At 45.0% G+C, this 9,680-nt stretch overlaps 1 protein-coding gene across 2 annotated transcripts; it reads right to left on the bottom strand.

The window, feature by feature from the left end:
- Window positions 1–2,504: 2,504 nt before the first annotated feature.
- LOC120501651 (protein mono-ADP-ribosyltransferase PARP12-like) lies at window positions 2,505–9,653 on the bottom strand. 2 transcript variants are annotated; one of them, XM_039708211.1, is made up of 9 exons: window positions 8,919–9,653; window positions 8,740–8,780; window positions 7,733–7,868; window positions 7,137–7,257; window positions 6,013–6,094; window positions 5,129–5,204; window positions 4,266–4,396; window positions 3,242–3,393; window positions 2,505–2,814 (listed from the first exon to the last, which is right to left on the bottom strand). In XM_039708211.1, the coding sequence occupies exons 3-9, from the start codon at window positions 7,790–7,792 to the stop codon at window positions 2,534–2,536; spliced, it is 903 nt and encodes a 300-aa protein (XP_039564145.1). In that variant the 5' UTR covers window positions 7,793–7,868; window positions 8,740–8,780; window positions 8,919–9,653; the 3' UTR covers window positions 2,505–2,533. The 2 variants fall into 2 exon arrangements, with proteins under 2 accessions (XP_039564145.1, XP_039564147.1); XM_039708213.1 differs by having other exon boundaries at window positions 8,740–9,653.
- Window positions 9,654–9,680: the final 27 nt, after the last annotated feature.

Genomic DNA, 9,680 nt, shown 5'->3' with positions numbered 1-9,680 from the left:
CATCTTGGTGACTGTGAAACTGTCAATCACATGCATGAGTCAGAAACAATCAACAGGTCTTAATTTTTTTCAGGGGGAAAAAAAAAAGTGAATGAAAAGCCAATAGATCCATGCTTGGTGCCTGCCGACTAGCACACATATTGCTGATGGTTTGAAGCATTTCTCATCTAAAATGGTGCTGAAGAATGCTTTCTGCTTAGTACTTTGAAGGCACCCGGGTACTCCAGAGGCAGCCAGAGGTTCAGGTTGGGAAGAAGATTTAGCAAATTTATGATCCTGAGCAAAAGTCCCATGAAAAAGTATTCATAGATTAAGTTGCTTTTCACTTTTACTAGCAGCTTTTACTCTCAGTGCCTTACTGGCTGAAATATTCCCGAGTGTTTTAGCTTTAGATTCCCAGATCTGCTTGGGCTGGAGGTTCAGGATCTTCTTATGCCAGTTAAAAATCATGCTGCAGCCTGCTCAGCTCTCTGTTGGTGTCAACACAAGCAGAACTGGAAATTGCTCATGCTGAACACCATATTTTGGGTTTGGGTTTTGTGGGGGTTTTGGCTAGGTAGTTTTCAAGCAGTTGAATTCCTTCATCTGCTCCACTCCATCCAGCAGTGGCATGGGGGAAACAGCAGCAGCACTCATCTGGAGGCAGGAGTGCTCCTTTGAGCAGTAGCACAAAGGGAGAGTTGCAAAGGGTGACCCTGAAAGGCTGCAGGCTCCTCAAGGAGAACTTCCATGTCAGATCTGGTACTCCAGCACCTGCAGAGCCCAAGCAGTGCCACACCACTGCACACTGTTATAGCTGCTCATACCAGATCCTGCCTATCTTCTTGATATGACACCCGGCATCTAATTCTGGAGGCAGCTGGAGGCTGTGAGAAACTCTCCCTCCCTGTAGTCAGAAATAGTTTTGACTTACTGGAAAATCTTATTTTTCTTCCAAACTGTGCATGTTTTCACCTGTCCTCTGTTCTCTGCCTGTTTCCACTTTTTCAGATCAACAACCCCCCCTTTTCCTGTGGCTGGCCTGCTTCTCAGCAGGCTCTTCCTTACCCTCTCCTGCCTCTGATGAATTTGGCAATCATACTCTGAAGCCCAGCTTGCTGGAAACAACTTTCTCCCACATGATGAGTGGTTTCTTCTGTCATGGAGGAGAAGAATGGGGGAAGATGATTTATACACAGCCACCATTCCACAGAGTATTTTGTATAATAGCAAAACTCTTCCCAAACCCTCCATCTCCCAGCCCCTGTCCTGCCCAAAGGCTGCATGTCCAAGCCCCCTGATGAAGCCATGGAGGAAATCTATGGAATGTTGCAAGTACCAATGTAGGGTGACAGCTGAAAATGGTCACTGTTCAGTCCCTTCTCATCCACTCTGAGTCACTTTAAGTGATATTCATTTTTACTTCCTGACTGTGTGGAAAGTTCTCTGCTCACCTGTGAATGACAGGACTAGATCACTAATTTGCAAAAGAACAACCTTTAGGCTTCTGCAAAAGCAATGAAATGTGGAATTGAATGAATTAGTGTAGCTTAGGGACTTTCTGCAGTCACCTGTCTTTCAAAATTCCCTAAAGACACTGATTGTGCCTGAAGATAGCAGCTTTAGGAAAGCTGATGAGATCCTACTCACAGCCCTCCTCTTGGTTCCTCCCAGCTGTGGCACACACAAGTGAACTACTTGTGACTCCTCTGCTGAATTACAACTTATACCTCACGACTGTTTTAAGATAAACCATTCATTTTTGTTTCCATGCTATCACTCATCCCAAATGTTATCCCATTATCCACCAAGTTTCAAGTACTATGACCATAATTCATGCTTTCCCCACCATCCATCCTAGCAGGACCACATGCCACTGGGGCACTTTTCCATCCTCCAGAGAAGTTCCAGGCAGCAGCAGCAGGGTAATCCAAAACAGCCACCACCAGTGCCAGCCTGCAGGGTGGGAAGGAGGTGGCTGTGCCAGCAGCCAGCCCTCACAAAGCCCCAGTGTCTCACTGCTCAATGCTGCAGGAACTGGCTCCACAGCCCTGGTGGGACACTGCTGTGTGCCATTATTCAGCTCACCATGGACTTCCTCACTGCTGGTGTCATGGCATGGTGGGGATCTAGCTTCAGCAGCTGCCATATCCCTGCTTTTCTTGACCTAGATCCAGTGGGAACAGAGGAAGGACAGGGTGTCACAGGGTGTCATTCAGGCTAAGGCCTGAATGTTGTTTATTTTCTTAACCAAATGCAGACTTGACACAGCAGAAAATGGTAAGAAGAAATGCCAGCAATGTGACCAGGAAACAAAGCAAATTCTTTGCCAGAATTAATTACAAAGCCTTCAGGATGCAGGAGCTTCCTGCCATTTATTTCAAAAACAGGCCATGATTCCTCTCTTGAGCACCATGATGTAGGTACTTTCACTTTTCCTTCTTCCACATGCCCTGCTCAGCCTCCCTTTGGCATATCAGCACCATCACAGGCAGGAATTAACCCAAGGTAACCATACCAGTGGATCAAGGTCATAAAGACATTCCACCGCTCATTACAGGACCACACAGCTGGTCTCAAGGCTGTACTCCAAAATATAGGCAGGGTAAATTTGTTGCTTCTCAAAGATGACAAAGATGGAAGGGTCTGTTGGGTCATCCACGCAGCTGTCATAAAGTCTGTTTGAATTTTTGTCTCTGGGTGGAGGGCGGCAGTACTCAGGGTTCCCCCGCACAAAGTCTCCAGCAAGAACCTGAGCTACGAACATGCTGTAGCGCCCACCGAGAGAGGAGCAGAACTCATGGGAATAGCTGGCATCTCTGGCAAAGTAGCTTCCTAGGGAGCAGAAAAACCGACAGGTCAGTACACCAGCCAAGGGACAAGCACGTGCTAACAGCACCTTGGCAGCCAGCAATCCAACAAGCCCAGCTAGCCCTACAACGTGTGGGAACATTCTTGCCAGGTGTTCCCACCCTGGCTTATTGTAAAGTACCGACTCCAGTCCACATTTCACCATCAGCCTCCCAGTCCCACCTGTCCAAGAGCAGGCACCTGAGGCAAAGAGGTGTTTTTAGCCCTTCCTGGAATGGGATTGCTGCTGTGGGTTCTACCTAAAGCAATGCAGATGTACACAGGTGACCATGCCCTAAAGGCAGGAGTACGTGGGTCAGGAACCATCAGTCACTTCGCACCCACATCCCCCAGCCTCACTGGGGTCTGCAGTCCCTGCTGCTATAGCCCCTACACCCTTCTGCACTTGTACCTTTTCCATACATTGTCCCATGAGTCCCACAGAGTCTCCAGTCAAAGTTCTGCTCACAGATGGCAGACACGTGGGATGGACTTGTGCCATGGAACAGGAGCCTCTCATTCACCCCTTCCAATTGATGGAGCTTCTTCATCTTTTCTTTTTGCCTAGAGACAACCAAAAAAAAACCCCAAACAAACAAACAAACAAGAAAACCAAACCTACTTATTTTCTTGGTTCAAACAAGGAAAATTTCCCAACCCAACTCCTCGTACTTCTGGGTCAGGGAGGAACAGTGACACAAACCAGCCTCAGTGGGATTACTGCCTGCTTTGCACTTCTGCTGGTACCCTGCCACACAGTTGGCTCCTGCCAGCAAAACAAAAAGTTCTCAGCAGCACTATGGACTGTGTCATCCACAACTTCATACCACATGAGAGAGTAAAGAGACAAACATCTCTTGACTAGGAATTGGTCATTTCCCATGTTATATAAATCCTAAATACATAAATATGATTATAAAACTGAGCTGTATGAAGCTACAGTGAAGATTGTATAATCTCTGCTCTTATCTTTATCACCAAAAAAGTCTCCTTTTTTTTTTCCTAACTCCTATGTGGAAGAGGATAAAACCAAAAGTATAAACCTGAAACACCAAAGCTCAGTTATGATGAAGGAAAACTATTTCCCTTTTGAATAACACTAGCAAGAATCACACACATATCTTGCTAGGGATAAAAGGCTCCTTTCTGCACGCACAAAAGAATACGGATGCAATGCTAACAACTCAGTCACAGAGAAAGGAGCCCCAGCCCCCTTCCAGGACTGCCCCAGGGAAGCCTCAGCCTTAGGGAGCCAGGTTTTGGAGCAGTCATAAGTGTGGGCCACCAGCCAGACCTGGGCAGAGAGATATGTGGCAGCCTCACCTCTGCTGGACTGCTGAATTTGGCAGCTCTAAATGTAGACTATGGAGGACAACAGATCAGAAAATACCAGTCTTCTCATACAGTAAGGATAATGAAATAAAATAGATACAAACCACTGAAAAATGTCCCAAAGTGTTGGGTTCTGAATCCTCTGCAGTTGTTTGATGCAGTAATTTTTCATTGTCTTCTCAAACAGCCTCTTGATTTTTATATATTCTTGGGAATCATTGCTGAGCTGTATCAACTGAAAAATTTTAAAGCACTAAAAATAAGGTATTACTGAGAATAACAACTCCCAGTCCTTTCAAAGGATTCATCCACCTTCTCAAATCTGCTGAAAAGCCCTACTACAAAAATCACAAGCTGCTTCTGTTTTTCCTGTCAACCCTCCTTTACTATCACTCCCCATGTGGAAGCACAGGCACCGACTGAGGGAAACCAGTGCAACCCCACACGAGCTTCCTTTTGAGGGTGCACCTCTACATCTGGACTATTTTTAGCTCAGAGTAACCTAAAGTTGAAATGCACAGCAACATTGAGGCTGAAGCAGAGTGAAATTTTCACCTTAATCTGACACTCTACTCTGCTCTACAGGGCTAAGCTGCTATTTTACCACAGCAGATAACATCCTGCCCCAAACTGACAGAGGAAATACCACATTAAAATACAATTAATCTGGTTTATCAGGGGATGAAGTGCCTTGGGAGAGTGCAAAGGACAGGTATGAGCAGCAATGGCCTTTCTTACCCTGTGTGATATCATAGGGGAGATGATACCACATCATTCTCAGAGATCTCCCAGGAAATGCACATCTGTTCTGAATATGAAACTGTCAGTCTTGTTTCACATCATACCTGCTTATTTTACAAGACACATTTAAAAGGTGGTAACATCTCAATTGCCTTGAATTGTGGACTTGGAAAAATTAGTACAGGAGAGAGCTCTTGCCACCCACTGGAGAGCTGGAAAGTCCTACCTTGTACCCGATATCAGGTAGTGCAGTTTGGTCCCACTGTGGAGGATAGACATGATGTGATAGAGTCATGTTTTGGCTACAGAACAGAAAAAGGAGCCAGTCAGCTGGTGATACTCCTAACCAAATCCCCCTTCTGGTGAATCTAACCACAGGCTCTAAAGCAGCCTTCAGGCATCCATTCAGGAGCTATAGTTTGTTTTCTTTTTGAATGAACCCACCTTAGGTTGAACCAACACTTTAATTGAACCCTCAGCTTCACATGCATTGTCTGCTGGTAAGTTTCTAAAGCTGAGACAGCTCTTACTAAAATAAATCAGTAGCACAAATAACATTTATAGCAGATGTGTTCAAATTCTTTTAAACTGAACTTCTTTTAGAAAAAGCCATAAGATAGGGTATCTGAAGTAAGTGCCTCTAATTCACTTCATTTCAGTGGATTTGCCTGTTCTGAGTTTTAGTTTATCCTCAGCTTTCCAAGAGATGACATCTACATGCACCACAGCTCTTGGGATTGGCAGTCCCTCACTCCTAATTGCTGCACAGTTTATTTATTAGTGTTGGGGCATAAATCAAGGAATAATAATTCCTGGCACAGTTGTGTCAGTCCTATGTGGCCTTGCCTCTCACAGGGAGAGCAGATTTGCTCTAGTGGTCTTTCACAGCTGCCAGAGACTGCCAGCAAACATCCCTCCAGAGACTTTTACAGAAGCATTGCATAATTTACAAATACTGTCACTGCAAAATGTGCTGTTAAACCAGTCAGGAAAAGGTATCTAAAAATTAATTTAAGAACTATAAAATTGCATTCTAGGCAGGTAGGAGGAACTTCTTAGCAGAAAGGTGCTGTCCTCTAGAGATACTGTTAAACCATGAATGTGTATTACCTTCCATCTTGTCCATCTTCAGAGTTAGGCAGTCGAATAACACTTCTTTTAGTTTTAAAGAGCACATTTGTTTGGACCATGTCTTGAAAGAAAAACACAATAACTCAATAATGAGATAATTCATTGTCTAAGGACAGGCTCTTCCATGTTGAGTAAAAATAAAAGAAGAGGTAGCCCTGAATATTGCATTGTGGTGCTCTCTCTATTACACCCACCCCAGTGCAAACTTCATTCCCACTTGCACTGCTCCTCCTTGAAGATCAGCAAGGTCACCTACTAGCACAGGTTGTGGAACTTGAAGGCAACCAAGCACTAACTGCACCTGCACTGGTACTCATATCCAGGCTGCTGGCCAGAGAAAACCATATCTGATGGCAGGCCTGCAGCAGGAAAGAGTTTTCAGTGCAATGGGGGCCACAAACCTGGCTTTCCTGGCAGCACAGGGCTGCTCCATGGTGCTAAAAGCAAAGCTTGCCCTCCCTTCTTGGTCCTGTAACAATATCACAGAGCACATGCTGTGAGACATGGCTAATTATCCATTGTTTCCTCCTTTAAACACCACTCTTTACTCATGCCAGGAAACATTTAAAGTTTGGAAAGCTAACAGGAGTTTTAAGACGGGTAAATAAATTAGAAACAGAAAAGCATTTTTCATTTTCCCATTTCTCTCTCTATGCAACCAGCCCTAAATTTTTGTTTGCTGCACTGTGCTTTCTCTCCCTGTAAGTAGTAGCTTGCAAGATGTTCAGTATAGGCTCACTTCTTCACCTTTTGACTTTTCAGTGCCTTTTTATTTTTTCCCCCTGATCTCTCATTCTTCCTTTTCTTCCTTTTTTTTGTGTATAAACACAAATGTATAAGCCAAGGTGCCATGAAGCATTTACTCTCAGCTCTTCTTCCGAATATACAATATTGTCAGGTTTGTTTGTTTGACTACAGATGCCCAAGTATAGAAGCTCAAGTGGGGCACATCAAAAATTTAGAGAAATTTACCTACTGCTCAATTTCTGCTTGGAGAAAATTTGCAGGAGGAAGAAGAGCTGTTCAAAGAGATGCAGACATAGTGTGAAAACCTTCAAGCCATCTGCACTATGTAATGAAATTAAAACAAGGAGATACGTCACCTGAAAAGTCTAATTTATACTGCTGAGAACCAGCCCTGAAAAAAATAACACCATTCTTGTCAGCTTGATATTCATTCTCCAGAAATGCAGATGTTACAGTGGCAGTGACGTGACCTGGGTGCTGCAGAAAGAACAAGGAAATTATACATGTTAGAAACCACCCTTTGGTTTAGGTGCCACTGTGGGGAAATATCAATGTTTCCCCAGTCCCCTATGACAGGAGGATGTTTTCAAGTCTCTACAGCTTCAAGCATTTTGTTCTACAGAGATGAAGGGGTACCCCACCGAGCACAGCTGCTTCTAACAGCAGCAACAAAGCGGGCTTCAGCCTGTGTGGTCAGCTCCAGCCAAATGATATTTGTCAGCTCTGGAAAATGCACCCGCTTCCCAAGCCAGTCCCTTGGAAGCTTTCACAGAGTTCCAGTCCCACTTTGAGGGACAATTAAGAAGACAATTCCACCCAGGCATTGGAGCAGCACTGCAAGGGCACCCAGCAGCGTGTGTAGAACACACCAGCTGCAGAACAACATGCTCTAAAGAACTCTCCACAGATGGCTTAACAAAAGCTTTTTGCATGAACAGCAGATGAATTTCACCTCTTTCCCATACTCAATCCACTGCTTGGAATCATCGAGCCAATACCAGACATACTCCATTTTCAGGAGCAGACAGATGAGTCAGGAGACAACAAAGTGCAGAAGAGCTGATGGGCACCAGGCTGCTTGCTCTGCCCTGCATTGAAAAATAAATCCAGATCAAAGTAGGAGTCTTTTCTAAAGCTGTCAAATTGTGTAGTATTCCTGGTCTGATCAGAAATCTATTCACTTCTTAAAAAATGGAGACCCCCTGCAGCTGGAAAGTGCAGGTTTGCCCCAGAACTGAGGAATTGGTGTTTGGATGTTTATGGGGCATGGTAAACACCTCAGAAATGATCCTGATGTCTCTGGCTTGGACCTGTGCCACTGATTTTCTCAAAAATGTGTCTTCCTAAAAAACACATTTTAAGAAAATGCGCTTGACACTGACATTCTCCTGCAGCCCATAGAGAAGGCCATGGTGAGGGAGCTGTGCCCTGCAGCCTGTGAAGGTCCACGGAGCAGAGATCCACAGAGCAGCTCATGGAGAAGGCCACACTGCAGCATGTGGACAGGCCCTGAGGGAAGCTGCAGTTCATGGAAAAGAACACATGCTAGAGCACGTTTATCCTGCTGGACTGCAGCCTATCAGAAATGAACCACGCTGAAGCATGGGAAATTTTTGAGAATGATGGAGGAGTAGATGGCAAGTCATATGGACTGAGGACAACATCCATTTCCCTCCCTCTCTACATTGCTTTGATAGAAGGGGGTAGAAAAGTCAGGAATGAAGGAGTGAAGTTGAAACTGGGAATCCATGGAGGGATAAGTGATCTAATTTTCTTTTCTCACAATTTAAATCTATCTTAATTGGCAATAAATTAACTTCCCCCAAGTGAAGTCTGTCTTGCCCAATGTTCACCTCGGCTTTATCTCAGCTCATGAGTCTTATTTTCTTCCTGCTGTCCTGTTGAAGATCGGGAGTGAGAAAGCAGCTCTCACTTGCAGGGGGGGACATCAATACTTACCAGCAAAGTCTCCACTCTGCACTCTGTCCTAGACACAGCACCTACAAAGAGAAGAAAATTAAACAGATAGTCACCAATAATTTCAACCCATGGCATTTTACTTTTCTGCCTGCTGTGCTTCACCCTTCATTCAATCTCCCAGTTTTGGACCAAGACAACACTTTTTTAATGTATCTCACCAATTTACTGCCCCTACAACATTGCCTATCATGGATCACATATCCATAGCAAAAAGCTGCCAGCCATTGAGCTTCCAAGGGTCTGTGACAGAGCTGCTCTGAGCTGCCTGAAGAATCTGAACATGATATTGAAACAGAAACTGGAAATTATCATGTATCCAGCTCTGATGCCCTTTGTACTTTGGCAGGGATCAAGGGTATTCAGAGCAGACCAATGAGAGGAAACCATTACAAGAGCAGCTCCCTCATAGAACTGTTTACAGTGCAAAGGTCTCCAAAACAAAGGCGTGGCAGCCCCGCACCACCAGAACACAGAGCAAGGAAGAGCCCGGGTCCTTCACAGACCTTGTTCCAGTGCTGCCTGCATATGCAGTAACACCACCCAGGCCTGTTCCTAGAAAAATGCTCAAAAACTATTCTTCTCTCCCATTGCAGGGCATTCAAGAGATCCAGCACTACCAGGAGACTTTTTGGACATGGCTGTCCCTTTTTTCCCACTCTGCATAGCACCATGATGCTGCTGCTATTGGCACGGCTGAAGAATTTGAAGTTGGCAGATTTGAAGGGTGGAATTTGAGGAGGGAGGTGGGGAGAGAGGAAATGGAAAGAAAAGCAGGGAAGTGCAGTGGGATGATGTTTCCAGGCAGCTTTTTTCCACTGCTGCCCAACTCTCTCTTCCCTCTATCCCCACTCCAGATAACCCCTGCTAACCCCTGCCAGCTCCTCTGCTGAGACTTGGGGCTCCCAGTCTGCCCTAACCAC

This window comes from Passer montanus, unplaced genomic scaffold, assembly GCF_014805655.1.
Source record: "Passer montanus isolate IOZ18808 unplaced genomic scaffold, ASM1480565v1 scaffold20, whole genome shotgun sequence".
Classification (NCBI taxonomy): Eukaryota; Metazoa; Chordata; class Aves; order Passeriformes; family Passeridae; genus Passer; species Passer montanus.
This window is presented reverse-complemented; position numbering and strand designations above follow the sequence as displayed.